The sequence below is a fragment of the Psammomys obesus genome, unplaced genomic scaffold, assembly GCF_907164565.1.
Source record: "Psammomys obesus unplaced genomic scaffold, mPsaObe1.curated_primary_1811, whole genome shotgun sequence".
NCBI classification, from domain to species: Eukaryota; Metazoa; Chordata; class Mammalia; order Rodentia; family Muridae; genus Psammomys; species Psammomys obesus.
The window spans coordinates 16120882-16147376 of NW_026596051.1; the positions used below are offsets into that span (position 1 = coordinate 16120882).

General features: G+C 45.7%; 2 protein-coding genes across 10 annotated transcripts in view; one reads left to right on the forward strand and one right to left on the reverse strand.

The window, feature by feature from the left end:
* Positions 1 to 2768, reverse strand: part of Eif4enif1 (eukaryotic translation initiation factor 4E nuclear import factor 1) — a 45482-nt gene extending 42714 nt beyond the window's left edge. Inside the window, exons 1-2 of one of the 4 annotated variants that reach the window (XM_055623818.1) lie at positions 2491 to 2665; positions 1734 to 1857 (exon numbers count right to left, since the gene is read on the reverse strand). In XM_055623818.1, coding sequence (XP_055479793.1) covers positions 1734 to 1829 — 96 coding nt within the window. In that variant the 5' untranslated portion in view covers positions 1830 to 1857; positions 2491 to 2665. The other 3 variants (XM_055623816.1, XM_055623815.1, XM_055623817.1) reach the window with 3 other exon arrangements.
* Positions 2769 to 3488: 720 nt separating this feature from the next.
* Sfi1 (SFI1 centrin binding protein) overlaps positions 3489 to 26495 on the forward strand; it is a 70166-nt gene continuing 47159 nt past the window's right edge. For 5 of the 6 annotated variants that reach the window (XR_008722025.1, XM_055624120.1, XM_055624123.1 and 2 more), the window contains exons 1-4: positions 9594 to 9676; positions 16085 to 16206; positions 16900 to 17061; positions 17529 to 17600. Coding sequence is in view for 5 of the 6 variants with exons in the window: in XM_055624120.1 (XP_055480095.1) it covers positions 16184 to 16206; positions 16900 to 17061; positions 17529 to 17600 (257 nt within the window). In the remaining variant the exon portion in view is untranslated. Of the gene's footprint in view, positions 3686 to 9593; positions 9677 to 16084; positions 16207 to 16899; positions 17062 to 17528; positions 17601 to 26495 lie in introns of those variants that run through there. The other variant, XM_055624121.1, reaches the window with a different exon arrangement.

Here is a 26495-nt window from a genome sequence, read left to right on the forward strand (position 1 = left end):
GACGGGGCTCATAACCTCTGAGCCATCTCTCCAGCCCCCTAACCAGTTCTTTAAAACACATTTAAGAATGACACAAATCTGTCAAAATGAACAATACTGGCTTGGGTGTAGTGGTTCATGCTTAAAACCCCAGCATTCATAAGGCTAAGGCAGGAAGATTTTGAGTGTGAGTTCAGTGTGGGCTAGCCATATAGGAAAAATCTTTCTTGTTGTTTTCCTTTTGCGGTAGGATATTGGAACATCAGCCAGAATTTTAATTCAAAAAGTGCCTGGAGGTGGTAGCACACATATGTACCCTTGTACAAGTACCAAAAGTACTTGGTAGGTTAGAATACAGAAAAATTACGAGTTCATGGCCAGCTTCATATCAAGTTTAGGGCCATCCTGGGCTACACAAGACTCCTTCAAAATAGCCAAAACACAGCTAGGAAATTTGAAATCACATAGGCTTGTAAGTAGTACCAAGGCCATTCCCTTTACCTGATACATTAAGAATTCACCTGTCAACATTTCAGGCAATGACTTTAAGTTGTGGAGTACTGCTCAAGCATGAGAGCCTCTACATTTAGAGCGAAATCTAAATACACAGTTCAAAAGCTTTCTGACAATTGTTAATCCCAGCACTAGGTAAGCAGAGGCAGGCAGATTTCTGTGTGTTTAAAGCCAGCCTGGTCTACATCAGTGAGTTCCAGGACACCTAGGGCTATGTAGAGAGACCCTGACAACATCCTATCACAATAGAACAGACTGTGATAGGAAAGCACCCAATCAGTAACTCATACTTGAAAAATTCCCTCCCAGGCATACGTAATCATGTATTCCTCAACTCATTCCCTCTTTCTTTAATGCTAAAAATGGCTATCTGACACCATATGGCACCTTACCAATCAGGGAAGAGTAACGGCAGTACACAAATAGGGACCGGCTTTAGAGTGCCCGAGGAGTCAGAACAGTAAGCTGTGCTGATATCATGATGGTATTCATACTGAGGAGAGAGGGTGTGGGCTCAACTAGAGCATAATTCCTGTCACTGGCCGTTTCAAGATTTTCCACTTTAAGAACATTTTATATACTCTAGCCCAGGCCATTTTAGAAAGCTAGAAACAAACTTACAGTTCACTGCAACTTGTTAATCTTCTCAGAAACAATCAGCAGCCAATATGACACAGATGCAGTATCTTTACTAAGTACAAACCTCGATGTGTTTTCTAGCCAGGGAAGACAGCAGTTTAAAACCAGCTATACACACCTCTAAATTCACACTCAGAAGCTGAAGCAAGAGGGCACAACAGGGAAACCATGTCTTCAAAAACTATGTGTTCTTAAGCAATGAAATATGAATGAAGACTTGCTTTTGTGAGTCCATATCCAAATTATAAGAAGAAAAAAAAGAAAGGATTAAAATAATCCAATTACTCCAGCCAGACTACTCCTTTAGGGAGCTGGACTTCCAAAGAAACGACGATACAACAGACATCTCACCTGATCCCTACTGTTACAGAACATCTGGGTGCAAACATACACTTATCTACAAATTTCATCCAGGGTCCGAGACAACAGCCTTTCAACCTAAAACCTACAGCTTAACTCCAGTAGTAACACTTCCAGAAAAATGACCAAGCTAAGTCTTTACTAAATTTATTTAGTCCCCAGTGAGTCTGAGCAAGATTATCACTTTAAATAATTCCAATGAAATAACCACACATTACTACTTCATTTGTAGCAAAGCTTACTTTTGTGTAGCGATGGGGGGATCTGGAGGTGGGCAGCTTCTTCAGGTCAAGGAAAGCATCTCCATTTTCTGTTCCATCCACACTTCTCTTCTCCATGGCTTCTTGGTGTACAATTTTTTTGCACCTGGAAGACAAAATTCAACACAAAACTGTCAAACAGAACAATAAATATTCAGAAAGCTTAGCTGCTAATTAAACTGAAACATTGAGGGGAAAAATCTAAATAATTTTGTAAAGAAGTCCATCCGAAAATTATGGGACGAGGCAGGACTAAATTGGAAAGAGAACCACCTGAAGTTTTCAGAGTATCCCACAGCGTAGAGAAAACAGAAGTGGAAGGAGCCCAACTCTGGGCACAACCTTTAATTATCTTTAATACAAAGAGAAACCAAAATAGTCGCTGCCACCCACGAGAATGGACCTGGCGGTGGTGGTGGGGAAGTTTCCCGGAGTAGAGTAGGGGCAAGACTGGTTAGGCTGCCGATCCGGGAACTCAGGCTGCCCGAAAGTGCCTGTCACTTGTCAATGGATGGCACCAGGTGCTCTCTATTACCACAGTGTTCGGGGCCGAGGAACCGGTACGAGCGCACCTCTCTCAGCCAGCCACACCTGTGGCCATGTGAGGGGCGTCCGCGGCGAGGAGAGGGCCGGTGCGGGCCTCCTCTGGGCAACTCCGCTCCTTAAACCATCCCCCGGCCCCTCACCCAATCCCCAGGCTACAGGCCTCCTCCCGGAGAAGGGCAGGGACGGTACTCACGGAGGGAGGCGGGCCGGAGGGAGCAGGGACCAAGTCCACAGGTCGGCCGCCTAGAGCCGGCGCAGGCCCGCCTGCTGCCCGCCGGCCGCCCGCGCGCCTGTGCCGCCCCCCGCGCGCGCCCTACCGCCCGCGCTCCCGGGGCAGCGCGCCGTCCTCGACCGCAGGCCGGGGCCCCGCGCTTGCCGTACCCTTGTTCGGAGCGCCCGTCGCCGGGCGGCCCCGCGCGTCGGCCGCCGCGTCCCCCCGCGCCCGCTCCAGGCCCGGCGTCGCTGCCCGCGGCCTGCGCTTGCGCCCCCCCCACCAACCCGCTCGGGCTGGCTCTCCTCAGCCGCCGTAACCGCGGCCCGGCCCTCCGGCGCAGCTCTCCGCCCCCTCCCACTAATAACCCCCCGTCGCGCACCGCGGGCCCAGGCACCGCCCTCGCAGCGCGCAGGACCTGGGGTGTCCGCGGCGGTGCCTGGCCGAAAAGCCGCGCTGGGCCGCGCGCTCATCCGCGCTGGGTTCTGCGTGGGCCGGGTGGCGAGGGCACAATAGTCGGATGGGCACGGCGGCTGCGGGGACGTGGTCACGACGGGAGCTGTGGGAGCCGACGCCCGAGCTCGCAGGCGGCCGCCGTGGGCAGCTCAAGGAAAGGCGCCGCGTTCCCACGCGTCATGGGGGGCGGAGCCGGCAGAGCGCCGTCCCCGGACCCGCGCCACGCCGGCGCGAGCCGGGTGGTCTGGGTGGGTCTGCGCTGGCTGGTTGTTGGCAGTCGCCGGGCTGTGCCATTAGTGGGGATCATGCAGCCGGGCCAGCTAGGAGAACGTAGCAGTGTTCTGTCTGTTTACTGTTGGCGTGATCAGTAATAAAGCTTTGAGAGCCCTGAATTTTCGCTTTTTTTTTTTTCCTCCTAAAACTGTCCCTAAAGTTACTAGGACTAGTGCACTAATAAGCAACTTTGTTACAATTATTTTGAGATCCCACATGAAGGAAATTGACAAACTGAATTATCTTTTAGTGAATAATCTGAATCTTGCCTTGTCCTGCACGGGAAGGGAAGAGTTAAGTATCTGGAGGAAATTAGATGGCCGGTTTCGGGCGCTTAGCCTTTGCCCAAGTGCCGAAAATCAAGTTGACGGAGGATCCAAGAACTGCCGCTCGGGGAAGGTCGCTTGTGAGCCTGGACTGCATGAGTATGCTGAGCTGTTTCTGCACGGTGGGACTGCCCAGAATTGATAGGGTTTTTTTTGGCGTGGAGGGAGACGGTTGGTTGTTTTGTTTCTCTAAAGAACAGCGAGGCTGAGCATGTTGGCCTGAGCATTATAAACTCAGCATTGCAGAGCATGAGTCCGGAGTTCAAAGCCAGCGTGAGCAGCTTGGCATTTGAACACCATCTACTTTACTTGGGAAACTACTTCCCTTTCTTTCTGTGAGCCTTGACAACAAAAGTAAAAAAAAATAAGGAAAAAAAATCCGTTTGTAATGATTAATAGTAAAGTCTTTCTTACAAACTATCTTTTGCGATGGGTTTTTAATATGTAAACCTGGCTAGCTTCCCAAGTGCTGGGATAAAGGCGTGTGCCTCCAGAACTGCAGACAAGAGGCAGAGAAACATTTGCACATAGGCCTGATTCTCCATTGCCATATAGGCTGTGTAGAGTTAGGAAATGTAGTTTTCTTTAGCTTGGTTTAGACGGAAATAGCAGTACTGAAGATTAAATTTGTCAGTGAGGGGGGAAAGCCTTAGATAATCTGCATAAAGTTTCTTTGAAAAAAATTTAATATTTCCTATGCAAAGACACACTGTAGGGAATCAACAGTGGTTCCTTTTATGTTCGTAAAAGCTATCTTTGCCAGGCTGGAGGTGTAGCTTCAGTAATAAGAGTGATTTTTTTTGGTTTTTTGTTTTTTTTTTTTCTCAGCACCACAGGCAAAACAAAACAACCGATTTTCTTTGGGATTTAGATTCTTAAAGCTGAGAAATATAGGACCAATCCCCTTGTTATGGACTACAGAAGGCACTCTCTCCAGCTGCTGAGTTAGAGACCCAGAGCTCAGGCATGCTAGGTACTGTTCTGCCCAGTTCACGAACCCCAAAAGACCAGGAATAAACAGACTCCGCTGTAAATACATGAGGTTCTTTTTATTGTAAATTACAAGCTGCAGCTTGGGCCCACATACACCCACAGCCGAAGCGGTGGGAGCCGAGCTGCCCAGGATAGTTGGGTGATTTAAAGATTCTGGTCCATCCCAGCATGCCCAAGGCAGGGGCGATTCCTGCCTGGCAAGCATCTATTGGTCAAAATGCTACATTTTGAATCGATTGGCTATAGGAAGGTTCCCAGACCATTTATGACCAGGTGTCCCTCCCTAGGGGGATGGTCCAGTTTCCTAGCAACTGTATCTCTAGTGGGTGGGGAAAGAATGTGGTGAGGTGGCTCTTCCCCTCAGGGCACTACTAGACTTCTTTATGGTACCTACTTCAGGTCTTAATAATAGCTGCTAATTTATCTTTTGGTCTCTCAGTACCAGGACTCTACCTGACTTATACAATATTTGTAGTCAATCCCAGCTGTTAATCAGTGCTAGCCAAGAACTCTTAAAAACTGAGCAACATTTCTAGCCCAGGAACTTATTTTCTTGAAGCTATCAAGGGTCACTTAGTGTATTTCACCACCCTAGACATGTTTCCTCTGTCAGAAAGGGATCAAAGTTCCTGCTTTTCTGTCTTGTAGAAATAATTAGAGGTAACATTGAAATGACCTGGACCTGGATGGACATGGTGACACAATCCTGGAATTGTTGCATTCAGGACACAGGCATATCTGTGAAATCTAGGCTAGCATGGTCTACATTGTGAGTTCTAGGCCAGCCAGAGCTACACAGTGATGCCCTGTCTGGAACATGGAAGGCAGGGCCAGGAGAAAATTCTCAATCGTTAGGAGCATAAGTGGCTCTTCTAAGGATCCCGTTTGATTCTTAGCACCTACATGATTTACTCCACGTGTAACCCCAGTTCCAGAAGAAACACACTACATAATATTCAGGTAAACCACTAATACACATAATCTTAAAAAATTAAAAATAAAAAAGTGAACAAGAAAAAAAACAGGACTGAGAATATAGCTCAGTGGTAGAGTACAAGCTTTGCATGTGTAAGGCCCTCAGTTTGTTTTTTAGCATCCACTAAAACAAAACAAAACAAGTCATGCCCCAAACTAGAGGATAAAGCCGGTATTTTGCTTCCAGATTTATAAATTGGGTAGGTACCAACAGCTGCTCTCTGGTCCTTTCATCACTTTCAGGGCTAGGAGCTAAGACCCCTTAGAGGATCCTTTATTCACGTGCTTGGGAATCAAAGGTTGCTATCAGCTGGGCCTATGGAGCTTTAAAACACACATGTCCTTTTTAATTTAAAAAATTTATGTTCCTGTTTTAGTACCTTGTGTGTATGCATGTATGTTTGTACCTTATAAAGGACTCAGAAAAACTGTACTGTGTTTAAGAGGACAAGACTTGGCTTCTTTCTTTTTTCGTCAGAGCTGAGACCGGAACCCAGGACCTGTACCACTGAGCTACATCCCCAACCCCGACTTGACCTCTTTATATGGGAGAAATGTCAACTTGTATGTGTTAAAAGTGCCATAAGTCATATATGATATCACTGCTTAAGAAACTGTTGCTGGGGGCTGGAGAGATGACTCAGTGGTTAAGTGTACTGTCAACTCTTCCAAACGGACCTGGGTTCAATTCCCAGCACCACATGGCAGGTTACAACTGTCTGTAATGCCAATTCTAACGGATCTGACACCTTCACACTAATGCACATAAAATTATTAAAAACAAAACAAAAAAGAAACTGTCTGGAGAGTTGGTCTGGAGAGATGGCTCAGAGGTTATGAGCACTGGCTGTTCTTCCAAAGGTCCTGAGTTCAATTCCCAGCAACCATATCGTGGCTCAACCATCTATAGTGAGATCTGGTGCTTTCTTCTGGCCTGCAGACACACATGCAGGCAGAATGCTGTATAAATAAATCTTTAAAAAAAAAAAGAAAGAAACTTACTATTACAGTTGATACCTGGAACTAATTTCCTGAGCCCTCTTGTCTATCCTAGTTTGGGCCCACTCTCTACTGGGGTCTTCTAATAGATTTTAGAACTGTGGCCTCATCTGTCTTAAAGTCTTTGTTTTACCCTGTGAGAAAGAAAGCAATTACTACATAGGATTAAAGGTAAAACTTTAAAGGTAAAGAAGAGGCTTTGGAAAATTTCTTTTACCGCTCTGGTTAGGCACTTGCTAATTCTTGTTCCTTTATGGACTCTTTTGTTGTTGTTTTTTTTTGTTTGTTTGTTTTGTTTTGTTTTGTTTTCATTTGATAACAGGGTTTCTCTGTTATGTAGCCTTGGTTGTCCTGGAAGCAGGCTGGCCTTGAATTCACAAAGATCCACCTGTCTCTGGCTCCTGCATGCTGGGATTAAATCTACCATGAGGCCTAGCTACAACTTCGGTTTTATACAAAGGAAATGCTTCATGAAATGCTAGATGCCAAGAAGGCTTTACTTTTTCTTATTATTGTATATGATGGTTTGAATGAGAATGGCCCCCATAGGCTCACCCATGGGTGGAAATGGTTGGGAAGAATTAGAGGTGTGGCCTTGTTGAAGGAGGTGTGTCACTAAGTTTCAAAAGACTGGCACCTTCCACAGTGTGCCCTTCTCTGCCTCCTGCTTGCAGATCAAGATGTGTGCTCCCAGCTTCTGTCCCGGTGCCAGGCCTTGCTCCCCATAAGATGACTCTATCCCTCTAAAACTGCAAACCCCAAATAACTGCCTTCTGTAAGTTGCCCTGGTCATGGTCTTTTCTCTTTTCTGTTTGCTTTTTCCAGGCAAGGTTTCTCTGTGTAGCCTTAGCTGTCCTGAATTCTCCTTGTAGACCCAGCTATCCTCGAACTCAGAGCAATCCTCCTGTCTCTGCCTCTCTGAGTGCGGGGATTAAAGGTGACACCACACCTGGTAGATTTATTTATTTTTCTATTACCTTTATTTGTGTGTGTGCATGGGCATGGCTTGTGGCTAGAGGTCAAAGGATGACTTTTGAGGGTGAGTCCTCGCCCACCCCTTCTGAAGGATTCCTGAAGATTGAGCTCAGGTCCTATGGCTCTGTGACAGCTGCCTTTACCTGCTGAGCCATATTGACAGCTCAGCAGACTGGATTTTAACACTTTATTTGCTTGCTCGTTCGGTGTCATTCTAGCCCAGGCTGTACTGGAATTCAGTAAATAAGCCAGGTTATCTGGAACTGGCAGTGAGTGTCCTGCCCCAGCCTCCCACAGATGCTTGTCACCAATAACTATTTTTAAATACTTTGAATTACAAAATAAGCATTTCTAGAAAAAAAACCAAAAACCCCAAAACCATATTATTTGAGTTTAATCTTTTTAAATTTTTATTTTGTATGTTATGAGTTCAGGAATAGCTGCATACTGACACTTGCACAGCAGACACAGACTGATGGAAGACTAAACAAAAACTGACCAGTCAAGGCCATAATCTGGACTTGGGAACTAGACTGTGACGCTGGTCTGTTTCTAAGGCAGTTTTGTTTGTTTGTTTGTTTGTTTGTTTAATACGAAAAGCTGTAACCAGGTAACAACCAGGAAACCAGGTGTAGTAAGCGAGGGGGGCAGCATTACATCATTTTGACAAGCAAAACACAATGAATTTTGTTCCAAGCCTATTGTGTTGTATCCAGGTCGCCAAAGCACTTTAAGCTGATTGGCTGGGATTTAAGATCAAGCTTGTTGGAGGTTGGTCTGATGTGTGTTACTGGCCCTTAATGTAATCCAGTGTAAGACATATCTGATTGGTTGATTAAACAGCCTGTACCTGGGCAGGCAGAATGGGGTTGTTGTGGCTAAGGTTCCCAGGCTTTGGAGGACAGAGAGGATCACTGGAAGGACACCAGCGGGGGTGGGGGTGGGGTGCCTAGATGGGTTAATGTGGAGTAAAAACCACTCTGGCTAAGGAAGGACTCCAATAATGGCATGAAAAGGCCCAGATGAAGAATCAAGCAAGGACCATGGGATTAGGGGTGAAAGGCAGACCAGATGAAGATGATTAAGGTGGACGGCGTTGGATGGGGGCTGCGAGATGGAGCTGGATGGTGAGGTTATCGACAGTGTCAGTGTTTACCTGCCCGGCCCAAGGTAAACAAGGCAATTATAAAATCTAGCAGGTGTTTGTGTCTTATTTATGAAAGCGGGTTAAATAAAACCACTATAATAATCATAGGGCAAAAAAATAATAAATATAATAGAGCCAAACACCAAAATTATTATTTTTTTTAAAAGAACTCTTGGGGGCCTTCCAGCTTTCTGGGAGTAAGGAACATAGCAATCTTACCTCTAACAGAACATGCATTTATCACCTATTTTATGTTAAGCAACAAGCATCAAACTGTTGAATTGTATCTATGTAGTCATGTAGAGCTTGGGAACTTGAACTTAATTTTACCTCATACTCAAGATGGGGAATGGGAGGTAAAATGGCTTCTGATATGCTAAGCAAGGTGACAGCAGGTGTTAACAGAGAACTAAAGTGTCTCAATAGAGGGGCTATAGAGTTTAAGCAGGTTACAACATACGAGTGTGTTGCCTGCATATAGGTCAAGAGAACGCGACTTGGAGTCATAGCCATTTAGGAGTCACCATGTGGGTGCTGGGACGAGCGACAAGTGCTTTCAACAACTGACTCATGTCTCCCACCCCTTGGTTCTGAGCTTCAGATACCTACCCAATAGTTAGTTCTCCTTGTTTTTAATACGAAATTTCTTTGACTTTGCTGAGAGCTCTGTCTTTAAAAGATACACACTACTAATTGGCCGGTTTGAGGCGGAAACTGCCGACGTGCGCCACCATGCAATGTGGAAACACTCTTCTGTCCCACGCCGTTCTGGTGCAGGAGTCTTAACTGGAGACCCGCTTCCCAGACGCCCCCAAACTTCCGGCCAAAGAGCCGGCAGAGAGAAGCCTGAGGCCTCCGTTCCACGGAGGAGAGGGCGAACCGAGCGCGACAGAGCAGCTTCCGGCGCGGGCCGCGTCGCCGTGGAGACGGGGGCGGGCCCGCCGGCGCGAGGCGCGAAAGCGCGTTGCTGCGGGCCTTTGCTGCAACCTTTCTCTGCCGTTTGCTGAGGAGTCGGCTCCCTCAGGTATGAGGCCAAGCCCGGTGCCCTCAGCCTTCGACTGGCTCGCCCTCCTGGCTTGAAGCTAGCAGAACGCGGGTGCCTGGGAGCTGGGCCCCGAGACTCCCCGGTCCGAGCTTCCTCTGTCCTGTGGAGTGTAAGAGCTGCTGCCTACCCACAAGGCTCTGCTCCATGCGTGGAAGTGCGAGCCGAGCATGCGTGAGGTCGTTTGCAGTCCGCCTTTCTTCTTGCCCCGGCGGCGCTCGCTCTGTTTGCAGGGCCTGTGCATTCTCCTCCCTCTGGTGGAGAGCTAGCTCTCTAGGGTGATTCTTACGCCCGCGCGAAGCTTATTAGCCTGTGCAGATCCATATTCGATTCAGGGATGTGCCGGGGCGAAGGCTGGTTGTGTACACTGATCTCAAGTGACCAGGCAGAGAGCAGAACCCACGTTGCATTTGTACCATGGCTCCTCTTCTGGGATAGTTCCTGAAGGTGTATGGAGGCTTGAACGCGCCGGTGGCACCTCTGCTACTTGTTAGCTGATGACCTTGAGCATCAGCCTGGAAAATGACCCCAGGCACCTGCTGAGGGGGCTGTGTTAAAGTGGGTCATTCATGAAAAGTGCTTTGGAGAAAGGCTGGACCCTGCGCTCTCTGTGTCATTTTAACTGTCATCTTCGTGCCTCAGATTGTGTGTTAATTACCAAGTGTTGAGAAAGTATGATTAATAGGGAAGGCTTCTGGAAGCAGTAGTTGAAATTTATTCTGGGGCCTGAGATATAAATGTCCTCTTTCTTAGTAGGATCTTTTTTCAATTACACAATACCATAGCTACTTGTGTGTGTATTTCAAATTATCATAGTTTTAAAAAAATCAAAATTAACTTTTTAAAAGAAAAGATTATGTATTAAAGGAGCCAGAGAGGTAGCTCAACACTTAGGAACTTTTACTACTCTTCGAGGAGACCTCAGTTGGATTTCCAGCATCCAGGTCTGATGGCTCACAAGGCACCTATAACTCCAGCTCACAAGTAGATTGCTTGTCTGGTGCCCTGGAGGCTTTGGACTCCATTTCTCTCATCTCTGTAACCCAAGGCACAAGGTAGTTCATTCACACTAGCCTGATAACCAGACTGGCTACGAACTGATTAAAAAAAAAAAAATTAAAAAGGAGACTCATATGTGGCTGTTTTGCCTGCATGGGTGTCTGTGTACCTTGTACATGCCTGTTGAACTCAGAGGCCAAAAGGGGGAGGTCAGAAGAGGGCATTGGATCCCCAGAAACAAACTTTAAGGTGGTTGTGAGCCACCATTGGGTTCTGGGAATTTAATCTGGGTACTCTGGAAAAGCCCTCGACAGGTGAGCCATCACTCCAGCTTCTATGGCTCTCTGCCACCCAACCCCAAAAGATTAAATTTAGTTATGTGTCTTCGGAGGTGCATGTGCATTTGTGCCCTTGGAGGCCAGAGTCATTGGATTTACAGTTGGTTGTGAGCCATGCAATGTGGGTGCTGGGAACCAAACTCAGGTCCTCTGCTAGAGTATTCTGTACTTTGACTGCTGGGCTCTCTCCATCCCAGATCTCAGCCTTATTAAACTATAGCTCACGACTCCATACAGGAGGCATCTTGAAAATTTTGGCAGGCATAAAGGCTTCTAACCACGTGACCAAAATGAATTAAAGAATCAAATGGCATGTTTCTGAGGTGTCTGGGACAATGCTCATTGTGTTGTATCATGTGACCTTGTTTGGGGTGGCTTTTGCTTCTGACATGGATATGTAGTGTCTCTCTTCAAACACTCACACCACCACAGGTCAGTAAACAAAGCCTGAAACTCCTTAGTTGAGGTTCAAGATCAAGTCATATATCACAGTATTTTTTCCTTTCTTTTTCTTTTTTTTAAATTAGAGACAGGGTTTCTTTATGTGGCTTTATGCATTCATTTATGTATGTGTTCATTTATTTATTTTGAAGCACAGTTTCACTGTGTAGCCTTTGACTGGCCTGGAACTCACAATGTGTACCAGTCTGGCCTCAAGTCATGGAAATCTGCCTTCCTCTGCCTCTAATGTATGAATTAAAGGTGTGTAGTATCATGCCCAGATTAAAATAAATTTCTGGGATACTTATTAACAGGAAATGTTTGATTTGCATACATATTTTATATATTTAGCATTCCTCTTTTTATATAGTTATATAGCTGGGATCCTATAAAAGTGTCCCAGATGGGGGCTGGCGATGGTTCAGTGGTTAAGAGCACTTACTACTCTTCGTAGGATCCAGATTGGATTTCCACACCCACATTCCAGTTCACAGCCATCTGAACTCCTGTTCCAGTTTTTTCTATTCTGGCTTCCCCAGGCACTGCACACATGTGGTACATAGAGAAAACACCCAAAGACATAAAAATAAATGATTAAATTAAAGTTTTAAAAATTCATGGGCAAGTGGTCACCAGTGGGAAATAGTTAAGGAGCCCTGCCCTAGGGCACCTATCCCTTTGCTTCTGACCATAAAGTTTGCTTTTCTGGACATTTCTTATAAATAAAATCATTTAAGTCGGGTATGGTGATGCACGCCTTTAATTGCAGGCAAAGGTAGGCAGATCTCTGTGGGTTCGAGGCCAGCCTGGTCTACACAGTGAGTTCCAGGACACTCACAGCTACAGAGAGACCCTGTCTCCAAAACAAATGCAAAACATCATAGACACATACAAACTGAAATCATATACTATATGGAGTCCTGTGACTGCCTTATTTTATTCTCTGTGATGCTCTCAAGGCTCCTCAGTATTTAGGCATGTAGTACTATTTCATTTACCTTTTTTTTTTTTTAAGATTGATTTCTTTATTATGTCTACAGTGTTCTGTCTGCATGTATTTCTGCACAGCAGAAGAGGGCACCAGATCTCATAGATGGCTGGGAGCCACCATGTGGTTGCTGGGAGTTGAACTCAGGACCTCTGGAAGAGCTACCAGTGCTCTTAACCTCTGAGCCATCTCTTCAGTCCCTTCATTTACTTCCCCCCACCCAAACATATTCTCATTATGTAGCCCTGCCTGCCCTGGAATCATAGGCTGGTCTTGAATTCACAAAGATGTGTCTCCCTCTGCCTCCCAGGTGCTAATAATGAAGGTGTGTGTCAACATGGTTGTCCTTGAGCATTCTTGTGTGAGCTTGTATGTATATACATGGTTTCAGTTTTCTTTGGTGTGTGACTAGTAGTGGATCAGTTTGTTTTTTATTATCATTATCTTAGGCCAGTCTGCATATGAAACTGAAAGCCAGTGTCTAGCAATCTTGGTTTTTCTTGGGCTTTCTTTGTAACTAACGTTACGTGTATATTTTGATGGGAGGAGGTGGGACACACACACACAGCTTTGATCCCAGCATTTGGGAGGCAGCTGTAGCAGATCCCTGAGTTCAAGGCCAGCCTAGTCTGCACACTGAGTTCCAGGACAGCCAGGGCCACACAGAGAAGACCTGTTTGGAAAAACCAAATTCAAAATAAGAAAAAAAAAAAAAAAACAAAAAACAAACCAGCAAATATTTATGGATATTTCAACTTAGAAGCAAATTCATGTCCTTTTTGAGAACAAACCTATCTCCTAGCCTTTCAGTACACTTTTTTTGATGGGGGAGTAGAGGGAGTAGATTCAAGACAGAGTTTTTCTGTGTGGGTTAGCTGTCCCAGAACTCACTGTATACACCAGTCTGGCTTTGAACTAACAGAAATCTGCCTGCCTCTACCTCTGGAGTGCTGGGATTAAAGATGTGGGTCACCAGACTTGGCTGCCTTTTCACCTGTGAGGTTCCAAACGTTTATTTGTTTTGAGGCAGGGTAAGCCATGTTGGCCTCAAACTTGCAGTGATTTGGGGCTGCTTGCTTTTCTTGTAAGAGACCCAGGTTCAGTTCAGCTCCCAGCATCCACATGGTCCCTGTAAATCTGTTTTTTTCTTTGTTTGTTATTGAGACAGGGTTCTCTGTGTAGCCTTGGCTGTCCTGGACTGGCTGGCCTGGAACTCACAGAGATCCACCTTTCTCTGCCTCCCTGAAGTGCTGGGATTAAGAGCACCACCAAGCCTGACTTGCCTGTTACATTAATTCCAGGAATCAGAAGCCCTCTTCTGACCTCCAAGAAAACTAGGCACTCATGTGGTGCATGTATAAACATGCAGGCAAAACACTCACATACGAAGAATGAATAGATCATAAAGAGAGAAAAGCTTGCAAGGATTCTTTTGTGTCTGGGACTGAAGGTGTGTGACACCATCCCCAGTTTTATTCAGGGATGATGATTGAACCTAGAGTTCTTTTTGTGGTTGGAAAGCAGTATAAAAACCATCTCCATCTAGCCCTAAATACAGATTTAACATCATCAATACCTTCACCTTTCATGGATGAGATCTTTCATGGTTAGTTTGTGAAGGGACCGAGCAGCTGTGCTGCCATGACAGGCTTGGTAAGATACTGTAGGCCTGAGTTTCTGTTTCCTGGTAATGTTCCCACAGTTGCTTAGATCCTCCTTATTTCTCAGAACATGAAACTATAGTCCATGAAAACGAGATACAATAACTCAATAACCTCCCTGAAAATCAGAAACAATAATTTAGTAGCCGCCTTGAAAAGTCCATCAGCACTCTTTGTTATCTGTACATGCCCTGCTGCTTGGACACTCCATGCAGTACCCCCTATCCCCTAGATCAGCACCAACCAGTCAGTTTAAGGTGAGTTTGCTTTTGCTAAATGTGAACAATCATGTAACCGCCAACTTGGAAAGCCCTGTTCCTTGCTCAGACCATAATAAAAACCCAGCTTTGCAGCTACTTGGAGCTCCCGCCCTAATCCACTGCGTTGGACAGTGGGTAGTCTAAGCTTAGGCCCGGAATAAAGGTTCTTTGTTCTTGACGGTCTTTGGGGTCTTCACAATCTGGTTATAACAGTTTGCTACTTGTTTTCATTGAACTATGTGGCCTTAATTATGATGATGATTTTGATTTTTTTAATATTATTGTAAGTGCATCATAGTCATTCAGCGTAAGGCACATTCCCTCTATTAGCTAGCCTTCAGGGTATACCTAAATCTCATCTCTCAGTCTTACTTCCTGTATTTGTTTCCTAAGGCTTTGTAGCGAGCTGCCGCCAAGTTGGTAGCTTCAAACAATAATACATGAATTTTTTCATAGCTCTGGAGACCAGAAATTTGAAGTTAAGGTGTCATCCTCTCTCTGAAGGTTTAGGGAAGATCTCTTCCATGCTTTTTTCTTAGCCTTTGGAGTTGCCAAAAATCCTTTGTGTTCTCTAGCTTCTAGACACACACTAAGTAAAAAAATAGATATAGATAGATAAATGTAATTAAAAAATTATTATTTTTATGTACATTGGTCTTTTGACTGCATGTATGTCTATGTGAGGGAGTCGTTTCCCCTGGAACAGAAGTTACAGATAGTTGTGAGCTGCCATGTGGGTTCTAGGAATTGAGACTGGGTCCTCTGGAAAAGCAGCCAATGCTTTTATCTGCTGGGCCATCTCTCGAATCCCAGTAAGTGTAATTTTCAAAAACTTAAAAAAAAATAAAACTGCCTGAATATTCTTTTATTTTTCCACCAAGACAGGGTTTCTCTGTGTAGCCTTGGCTGACCTGGACTCTCTTTGTAGACCAGGCTGGCCTTGAACGCGCAGAGATCCGCTTGCTTCGGCCTCCGAGAGTGCTGGGATCACAGGCGTGCACCACCACACTGGGTTGTCTTGGCTACTTTTAAGTCAACTTGACACAAGCTAGAGTTATCTGCTAGGTGGGAAGCTCAATTGTAAACGTGCCTCTAGAAGATCCAAATGTAGGGCATTTTCCTTTTTCTTTTTTTAAGATTTATTTATTAGTATACAGTGTTTGGTCTGCAGGCCAGAAGAGGGCACCAGATCTCATTATAGATGGTTATGACCCACCTTGTGGTTGCTGGGAATTGAACTAAGGACCTCAGAAGAACAGCCAGCTCTCTTACCCTCTGAGCCATCTCTACAGCCTGGCATTTTCTTAATTAGTGCTTTATCGGGGCGGGCCTAGCCCATTGTGGGCGGTGCCATCCCTGCCTCATGGTCCTAGTTCCAGGAGAAAGACTGAGCAGGTCAGGATCCCTCCATGGCCTCTGCGTCAGCTCCTGCCCTGTTTGAATTCCTGCCCTTACTTCCTTTGATGATAAACTGTGATACAGACGTATAAGCCAAACAAACCCTTTCCTCTCCAAGTTGGTTTGGTCACGGTGTTTTGTCACAGCAGTAGAAACCCTATCTAGGACAGAAAGAGAGCTTCCATGCTTAGTACTGCATAAAGAAGCAGAGGGTCGGGGACCTCAGAGCAGGCAGGCAGCTGTTTAGAAGTGTGGCCCCCTGGGAGAGTACAAGCAGCTTACTCTCTTTTATCCCTTTCTTGCAGCTATAGGAGGAAGATAAAAGGCTTTGGTTCATTAATAATCTAATGATATCAACCATATCAACCATCGGTTGAATTTTCATCAGAAGGGTTCAGAAGAGAATGGAGAAGAAGATTGGCTCCAGGTACGTGATGGAACAGGGAAAAATGACTGCTGAAGTTATGGCTTACCTGCTGGGATCACGGGCATGTGGCACCACACCTGGCTAACACTGGAAATTCAATGTTCAGTGTTTGGCAGAAGTCACAAGAGGGCAGCTGGCAGGTACATGCAGCAGGAGGAGCCAAGCTTGGAGGTCCCGGGTGGAGGGCACTGGGACTCCGGTGCAGCTGTGCTTCAGAGAGCATTTTTGTTTGTTTGTTTGTTTGTTTTACTGGTGCTGTGTGCTTAGCTGCTCAAAACCCATTAGAGCTCGGAGTCAAAAAAAAAAAAAAAAAGCATGAGGTTTCAGTCCAGGCAATGGTGGCACTCAGGAGACAGAGGCAGGCAGATATCTGTGAGTCCAGCCTGGTCTACAGAGTGAGTTTCAGGACAGCCAGGGCCACACAGAGAAACCCTGTTTCCAAAAACCAAAACAAACAAAAAACCAACCAACCAACAAACAAAAAAATACTAGGCCTAATGACCCCACCTCTTGTTCTGTAGTTCCCCTTGCGGGTATTTCTGTTAGAGCTCAGGCAGCTTTCTGTTTGCAGTGCAGTTAGCATCAACCTCTGAGTTTGCCAGTATAGCTTTGTTCAATGTTAAAGTGTATTTATGTTGTATGAAGAGATCTTTTTTTTTTTTTCTCTTCTCTTTCTTTTCTGCTTAAATATAGGTCTTTTAGGGGTGGCGTGGTAAAGAAACCTTATTCTCCAAAGGCACTGCCCCTTAGATCCTTCTCTGGGAGCCAGAGGGACTCACCTAGAAGATGTCACTCCTTATATTGTCATAGCTCACAATATTGGACTCGACACCGATTAAGAGAACTGCGCATCAGGTGAGACTTTTCATTTGCTTTTCCTGCTTGGCCAAAATGTAGGAATAATTCTTCATTTTTCTATGCCAGTTACTTGGAGAACTCTTCTGGGTGGAATATTCTGCTAAAAAGAATATTTAGGGCCAGGCCTTATGATTTCTTGCTTTTTTTTTTTTTTTGAGACCCGGTTTCTCTGTGTAGCCCAAGCTGTCCTGGAACTCACTGTGTAGACTAGGCTGCCCTCAAACTCACAGAGATCTGCCTGCCTCTGCCTCCCGAGTGCTGGGATTAAATGCATGTGTCACTGCCGCCCAGCTTGATTTTAGTTTTATAAACTGGTCCTCTCTGTTTTCTGTTTGATGCAAGCTATGATATCTTTTGATTCAGACTGTGGTCCCTTCACTTGAAACCTTAAAGTTTCCCTGTCTTTTTTGGAAAACTTGTCAGCCAGCTGGAGTTTAATGTGTGTGCCTTTTCTCTCTCTTCAGGTGTCTGGCCAGAAAGTTTCTGTATTTGTGGATGCGGATGACTTTTGGAAGAGTTGCTCCTTCCAGAGCCAGGTACTGTTGGCTCAGACACTGCGCTGCTGCTGAGCTTCTGTCTTATTCTTTTTTTATTATTATTATTTAATATTTTTTTCACCAGGCAATGATGGCACACGTCTTTTATCCCAACACTGGGGAGGCAGAGGCAGGTGAATATTTGAGTTAGAGGCCAGACTGCTACAGAGTGAGTTCCAGGACAGCCAAGGCTACACAGAGAAAACCTGTCTCAAAAGCACCAAACACCTTTTTTAATTTTTCTAGTTAAAATATCTTTTCTCCCTTCTCCTTTTCTTTCCTCCTTAACATTACTGTCTTTATTTATTTATTTTTAAAGTCAGGGTCTTACTCTGTATTTCCAGCTGGCCTGGAACTCACTGTGTGACCAGGCTGGCCCCCAGCTCAGAGTGCTGAGAATAAAGGTGTGCACCATCACAGCCCGTACTTTATTATCATTTATTTTTATTTTATTTTTTGTGCATTGGTGTTTTGCCTGCATGTATGTCTATGGGTGTCAGATCTTGGAGTTACAGACATTTGTGAGCTACCATGTGGGAGCTGGGAATTGAACCCGGGTCCTCCTGAAGAGCTCTTAATTGCTCTTAAGCGCGGAGCCATCCCTCCAGCCCCCACTTTATTATCGTTTTTCAAGTCCATCTATAGGTTGGGTATGTGGATGTGAGTGCAGATGCCTGCAGCATTCAGAAGAGGGTACCTCCTGGAGTGGACCTACAGGCAGGAGGTTGTGAACCTCCCAGTGTGGGTTCCAGGAACGGAATTCTGGTCCTCTGCCAAAAGTAGCACCTGCTTTCAGCTGCTGAGCCGTCTCTTCCGCTCCAAGGTTTTGTTTTATAGCCTCTACGTGACTGTCATTGTGACAAGTGTGCTATGTTCCTCCTCTGTCCCCTAGTAACTCCAGCAGGCGGGAACAGCTCCTGATATAACCTTGTACTGGAATAAGAATTCCATCCATATTAGTTATCTTGATGGGGTTGTGAAGGAAACCAAAGACCCAGGAGAGCCACATGTGCTCATTCAGGGGATTGCTGAGCCTGACTGGTTGTCTTCACTGAGGGCAGAACCTTGGGAAAAGTTGGCATTGGCCAAGGAATTTCAGTGAGGAGCAAATTCCTGTGAAGTTCACTGTTCTTCATCATTCTGTATAAGTAATGTGCGGGGAACAGAGCTTTTGCTGGGGAAACCATCCCCTGTGGAGCAGACCTGTTACAACTACACTGAGAAGTCTCCTGCAGCCGCCGGAGCAGAGCTGTAACCCGTCGGTAGGGGAAGCCTTTCCCTTCAGAGCTACTCCAGTGTGTCCCTGAGGGGTCAAATCAGTTTGTGACACCGAAGAGGTGGGAAAGATAAGGGGTAGTAGTGGTATTTGGCCCAGAGCAGTTAATGAGAGGCATGGTGAGAGAGTCGGTCGTGAGTTTGACCTGGGAGAGACACAGAATCAGCACTGACCAGGCACAGTGTTATTTGGTAGCTGATATGCAATTAGGATGGCCCAGATTTGTCTCATGGTATTTGCAGGACCAATGGATAATCTTTTGGCCACTTTTACAGTAATTTTTTTTTTTTTTTTTTTTTTTTTTTTTTTTGGTCAGAGAGAAAACAGGCATAGTGGGTAAGCCGTGGTGAAGGAGAGAGGAGAGATGGATAAGGGAGTTGGGGAGTTGTAGGAGTCTGAATCTGCCTTTGACAGATAGACAGAGAAGACTTTCCTGACTCATTTGTATAGATTGTTGGTTCAGGGACGGGGTCTCTTGGATGTTAAATATCCATATGTAAGAGCTATCCTGGCCAGGCATAAATAGGAAGAAATAGAAGAGGAGGAGGCAAGTTGATTTGTGTAGTGGCAGAGGCTGTCACCAGTGACAATCAGTCATGCCCGTTTTGGCTATTAAACTGTACTGAGGTCAAGTTGTTATAGTAACAGAGTGAAGCTCTAATAAAATCTGAGTCCATGGAGGAAGAGAGGAAGGGTTGCAAAACAAATTCCTCCAGAGGGAGTTCCAGGTGGGAGCTGAGAGACTTCAGGATGGAGCTGAGAGACAGGAGGGCCGAGGTCGCAGAGGCCCCGAAGGATGAAAGGATGCTTCGAAGCTTGACAGCCCAGAGATGGGGAAGCAAGGAAACAGGGAGGTTGGTTTCAATAGAGAAAGAGGAGAGAGTTGCCATTGTAGTGGGTCCCCAGAGGGCAGAGCAGGCTCCAGGAGCCAGGAAGAGGACACCTACCAAATAGGTGAGGAGAGACAGATGGTTAGAGCAGATGGAGGGAAGAAGTGACTGAAGAGGTGGACTCTAGAATTTGGAACCAGATATGATGGGTGGCAGAAGCCAGGAGAAACAAATGATCAGTTCACACTTTAAGAGCGTCAAATCAGCAGTTGAGTCAGTTTGCAATGTTGAGACGCGGGAAAGGTGGCCATGGCTGAAAGGTAAGTGTGACATCCTCTATCAGTGCTACCAGAAGAGAGAGGACTTGGGAAGGGGGTGGCAGTTGGAGACCCTTGTGTATTAGAAAGTAGGACAGTTGGTGAGGAATGAAGACAGTAACAGGTGCCTTGACTCGAAGGCTAACAGTTTTGATTTGCGTGTTAAGTTCAGCTGCGGCCAGAGGTACATTCTTGTGTGTGACATGGAGGTGCAACTTTAATACATTATTAAACAAACATTGTTTTTATATCCTATGTTTTATAAACTGAATCTAGTGACCAAAAGCCCAGAGATAAATTCTGAGCTCTGTCCATCAAAGCAGCCATGGCAAGCTGTAAATGTCGTTTTTGTTTCCTCAGATGAGATGAGAGACAAACCCAAGTTTTACTAATACATGGCTTGGGCTAAGCCCAGATCATTTCTATCTAACTATCTTTAGGCCTAGCCAGAAAGCTTCTATCCTCCATAAAATCTAATCTTCTGCAAGCCTGGACCTTGAAGACTTTAGCTTCCAGCTGTCATCTGCTAACCCAGGCCTAGAATGTTTTCAGGCTCTGAGACTTACTGCCGAATAAGCTCAACTCAGGTGTTCTGGGTCAAACTCTTCTTCAAGCTGACTGATTCAAACTGGCTTCTCTCCACTTCTCACTGAATTGCTGTGTTTGGAAAAACTGCCTCTGGACTCCACAAATCGAACTGCACAAACTCAAGTGAACTGTACCAAACTATACTGTACTCGAAAGCTCTCCGGTGCTGTCTCCAAAGACTGCCTCCTCTTAAGTAGCTTCTCTTTCCTGTCTCTTCTCATGACAGTTGGGTGTATCCTAACTCTTGACTCATTCTGTCAAATCTTCCTCTGGCCAGGCATGGTGCCACATGCCTTTAATTTCAGAAAGCAGGAGGAATCAGTGTCGTTTAGGTATGAGTGGCTTTAGGCTGTTGTTTTGTGCTTTTCCACTTCAATTAAAGCTGGTTCTGGAGCTGGACAAGGTGGAGGCAAAGGGGCAGAACTCTGTGAGTTTGAGGCCAATGTGGTCCAGAATAGCCTCTGTTATACAGGGAAACCCTGTCTCAAAAAACCAAAACCAAACCAAACCAAGACAAAAAACCAAAAAACTTTTAATTTGTCACTTTGCCTTCCTTCAAATTAGACATCATTGTTTGGGATTAAAGGTATATACTAAATCCCAGCCAGAGGGATGAAAGGTGTGTTATGTCTGTATTCCAGCTAGAGGGATGAAGGGAGTGTATCCCAGCCAGAGAAATTAAAGGTGTATACTAAGGGAGCGTCTGTATTCCATTGAGATCACACAGACCTAGGTCTTTGGATGTGACCCCTTGCCAGAGTAGCCACGTTGCTGGATTAAAATTCCCCTACAGCAAGCAGTGTGAGCAGTGGCTACTGGCAGCTGGCAGCAGCAGAGAAAGCAAAAAGAAAACCAGTAAACACAGAACACAGAAAGCTCACATACTGAAAGACCAGTCAGAAACAAAACACACGGTGGCCACCATCATTCACATTTTTCACTGAGCCTCACCCATTTCTGTCTTAGGTTCCAAGTTCACTGCAAGACTTCTGGACACACCAGAAAACAAAGACCCAACTGCACACCCAGACAAAATTTTCCAATCTCTGACTCATTCTGTCAAATCTTTCCAAACAACCAGGACCAGGCAGGCAACATCTTGCTTTTGCCCTGGGTGGGACTGAAAGGGTTTTGTAGTTGGATGATGGGGGGGGGGGGTTATGCCTGGCTCTAGAGGGGTTTTGGGTGTTTCATATGCAGGGATGCACTTGGAAGACTGGCAAGGGACAGTGTGTGTCAGATTGTGTGATTTGGAGGAGGAGGAGAATGGTAGCAAACCTGGGGTCAGGTGGGATGGAGGGAGCAAAAAAAAAAAAAAAAAAAAAATAGAGGCTCCCACTTTGGCTAGGATGTCCCTTTCCAGCAAGAGGATGGGATAGGTCGGTACCACTCAGAAGGAGTGTGTACGGTGAAGGCCCCTACAGATACAGCTAAGGGGTTTCCTGAGGCAGGTAAGGCTGTCCCCCTACCCCAACAATAGGGAAACAAGGAGATGTGAGTTCCGAATACTGCTCCATTATGAATGAGGAGGTGACCCCAGTGTTCAGAAGAAAAGAGATAGATCACCCTGGTACTGTGGGATCTACATGGGGCTTCCTGTTGGAGATGGTAGTGGTCAGGCCAAGGGAGCCTGGGCCTTCTCGGTCATCCATGGCCAGACCTAGGAGGTCGCAAAAGGGTGATCTGGGCTTAATGTCCTCATGCCACTTGGGGCCAGTCAGCACCCCAGTGCTCTTCTTGATGGCATTTTAGACATGGTATAGATTGTTTATGAGGATTCAGACAAGCCCAGGCCCAGTGATCCTCCTTGACCTCATTTGAAACAGGGACTTTGGGAAGCCAGGGAGCCTGTTGCTATGGCCCGTTAAAAGGCCTTCATTAGCTTGTGGTGTTTTTAGGCTTTTTCATTTCTCCCATGGTACATCTTAAAAGACAGTGCTGAGACTGAGATTTCTACCTGGTAGGGGTTCTTTCTCTGCATGTTTAAGTTTGGTCCTAATATCAGGGAAACTCTGGGAGAAAAAGTAGCTTGTAAGGACTTGTTTTTCAACTGAGGTCTCTGGATCCAGACTGGTCTATTTTAAGAGGGCTTTTGTAAGGCAGTGTAGAAATTCAGACCAGCTTTTGTGTTTGTCCAGGCTGACTACTTGGATTTTTTCCCCCCATAATCTACTGCTTTAAGGGCAGCCTTACAGAGACCAGCAAGTTATATATTGATCCCTAGCAAAGATGCCAGCCTCCTAGGGTATTGTAATTCCATTTAGGGTCTTGGTCTCAGACTGCCTCAGGCCTGGCTGGGTGGGTGGTATTAGTTTGGTGGATTTGTCTGCGTATGCCCTAGGCTGGTCCCAGACTCGCCTGCCCTCCTTGGGGAGATGATTGTTGCAGAGAATCATGTGAACATCATGGAAGGTGAGGTTGTAAGTTTGGGTAATATACTGGAATTCTTTAATAAAGGTGGAAGAATTAGCAGTGTATGACTCCAATCTCTTTTCTATTTGAGAGAGTTCATTTAATGAAGGGACATGTACCCTGAGCAAGCCGTCCACCACAGCAACCTTCTGCAGATGGAGAACTGTGGCAGGTTTAGGCTGGTGAGGGGAAGGTAAAGGTCCCTCAGTGGAGCAGGCGTGAGTAGGGGGAGGACTAAGGGCCGCCAGTGCGCTGAAAGTGGGTGCCTTGGGGTTCATTTGGTGGCCTATCATTGAGAAGGGAAAAAGGGAGACCGAAGAGGCTGGTAAACCAGAAGCTTATGTGTGATTGAAAATAGTGGAAGAATCATCTAGTTTGGACTTTATAGCTAAGAGGAGTTGTTTTTTCTTGGCTGGCTTATGCCATGTGGTCATTCTTTAATCAAGATAGGAGAAAAGTGATATGCCAGAACCCATCCATTCCAACCCTAGCAAAGACGGCTGTCTGCATGCCACGTGCTTGCTTTTATCCTGATGGGGTAACAGTGGCTAATAAGGCAGCAAGCCTCATGTTTCCTTTAGCATTACCTATGTGTAGATTTTTAACTATCAACTCAGTGTTTTATGTTAACCCTCGCTACAGATTTTGCCAGTTTTTAATTATCCCCAATATGCTTACAAATCTTGAGGTAAGATTTATACGTTAGCAAAAGTTTTACAGCATTAAACCAAAACCAAAAAAGTATGAGATAAGTAGCAATAGTCCCCACTAGGAATAGTCTGTTCCTTTGTTTTGTTTTGCTCTCCTTAATCTGTCACATAGTCAGGTGGCTTGCCTGATACTGGACAGAGATTTTGGAGGAAACCATTAAACAAGTATGCTTTGGTGTAGAGGAGGGGGGAGGGAGAGCCATACCCCAACTCCAGAGCCAGCTTTTAATTGAAGTGAGACAGCACAAAACAACAGTCTAAAGCCACTCATCCTTAAAGACACTTGAATCACTGTAAAACTGAATCCAGTAAGCTGAGAACAAAGAAGGCTCAGAGAGGAAAATTTTGAGCCCAGGCCATCAACAGAGGACATTGCAGAAGGGAGCTGAGAGAGGCACCTGCTGGCAAAGAGTGTGTTAGGAGAGGATATGTGTACTGCAACTGGCCTAGTCCTTTGCTTTCTCCCGCCTCCTGCTGGTTCTGGCTTTTGGCTGCCATGTTGCAACAGACTTATGCATCCATCAATGGTAACTTAAAATACAGAACATTTACAGTGTTTACAAAAACAAACAGGGATTGGAGCATAGAAAAGAGAAATATAGACTGGGAATCTCTTTCTGTTTCTCCAGTTGCTTGCAATATTTATAAAGGCCTGAGTAATATTAGGATCTAGGGTGTCATTAGGCATCCTATTGATTATCTAAGGGGTATTGTGGTCAAATTTGACTGCAGAAGTGAATAAATTTAGGGCCCTTCAGGTCAGGTGTCAGCTGGGGAGGCTGGAGGTGTTTCTAAGCCACTTCCCAAGGGGGAATGGGAGGGTATAGGAGGAGACATTGTTCCCATGGGTGAGAGAGGGGAAGGAAAACTCCATTGCCTGTAATTACAGGTGTCGCCAGACTCAGGGAGGACCATACAAGGAATAATCCCTTCAGTGGGCCGTCACCACACTCAAGGGGTTAGGAGCTTAGCTTGGCTAAGTCAGAGGAGAGAATCAGTGCTTGGTACCAGGGCTTTCATAGAGGCCAGAGGTGAGGATGAAAACCAAGCTCTAGGAGGGTGTTCTTATCCACAGGAAAGGGTTGGGGAACATTCACAAAAGCCATGAGGGGCTGTGAGATTACAGGCAGCTCCAAAGGGAAGCAGGAGAAAAGGGCAGGAGGGGGTGCAAAATAGCCGGGTTGGGCCTAAAGAAATTTAGGATTGTAGCTCCAAGGATGGGCGATGGGACCAGGTGAAAAGGGCCAGCCATAGCTTTAAGGGTTTTGGCTGGGGATACCTCCACATCCAAGAATATCAGAGGTGCCAGATGCTCAACAGTCACTTGCTTGGATGGTTACGCTGGCCAAAGGGGAAATTACCTCATCACTGTCGGTGGATGGGGTGCCAAGCAGTCAGTGAGCTGGAAAGTGAGGGATAGGATCCCATAGCAACTCTGACCCCACCCCATACCCACAACCCTAGGAGGAACTCAGGCACCAGGAGAGCTGTCTGAGTGCTGGAATCAGTGTAAACGTTACAGCTCAGATGGAAAGGTACCCTGGCAGTTGGGGGCCGAGGAATGCCACAGCGTCACACTGCACAGCAAACCTCACTAAAGAGATTTATTGGGGGAGAGGGGGGAGAGGAACCCAAGAGAGTGGCTGCCTCTGCTCCGGTGAGCAGCGGCAGAGAACTGAGCAGAACACAGGGTTTATATAGAATTTCTTGGGAAAGGGGTGGTGGTGGAGCCTTCCAGGGTGGGGATTGGTGGGATTTCAAGTCCTGAGCTTGGGCTTTTTATTCTGTAGGGCGGGGTCTGGGTCCGGCCCTGAGGGGAGTTAGAGTGTTCCTTGGGTGGGACCTGGTGGTTGGTCCTCAGGGGAGGGCTCTGACCAGCCATGTGCCTAGAGAGGCTTACAGCTGTTTCCTGCCTTTTCTAAGAATTGTCTCCTGCTTACCTATGGCTAGAATAAACAACTTGGTAGCACACTCTCAAGGTTTGAACCTGTGATGGCTAAGTGGAGCTGAACTACGTTTTATATTTGTTTCTTCACGGACATTTCCCCACCCATCTTAAGACTTTAAGGGGCCCCTCATCCCAGCCCCATGAATGGTGGTATAAGCCTTTAATCCCAGCACTCAGGAAGCAGAGGCAAGTGATATCTCTTAGTTCCAGGCCAGCCTAATCTACAAAGGGAATCTAGGACAGCCAGGGCTGTTACACAGAAAGAAACTCTGCCTCAAAAACCAAAAAGAAATAAAAGAATGAAAAAAAAAAAACCAAAGTAATAAAGTTAAAAAACAAAAGCTCTGGTATGACATTTTAAAAAATTATTTATTTTCATTTTTATGAAAATTGGTGTTTGCCTGCATGTATGTCTATGTGAGAGTGTTAGATCTTGGAGTTATAGAGAGCTGTGAACCAACATGTGGGTACTGGGATTTGAACCTGGGTCCTCTGGAAGAGCAGTCGGTGCTCTTAACTGCTGAACTATCTCTCATGCCCCCCTGATTTGACATTTAAAGACAAGGGACCTCCAAAGATGCTGTTGAGTTCAGTAAACGAGCTTTTTTTTTTTTTTTTAAATATTTATTTATTATTTATACAACATTCTGCCTGCATGCCAAATCTTACTATAGATGGTTATGAGCCACCATGTGGTTTCTGGGAATTGAACTCAGGACCTTTGGAAGAACAATGAGTGTTCTTAACCTCTGAGCCATCTTTCCAGCCCAGTAAGCGAGCTTTTAAAAACAGCTGTGAGTGTTGGGAAGAGGAA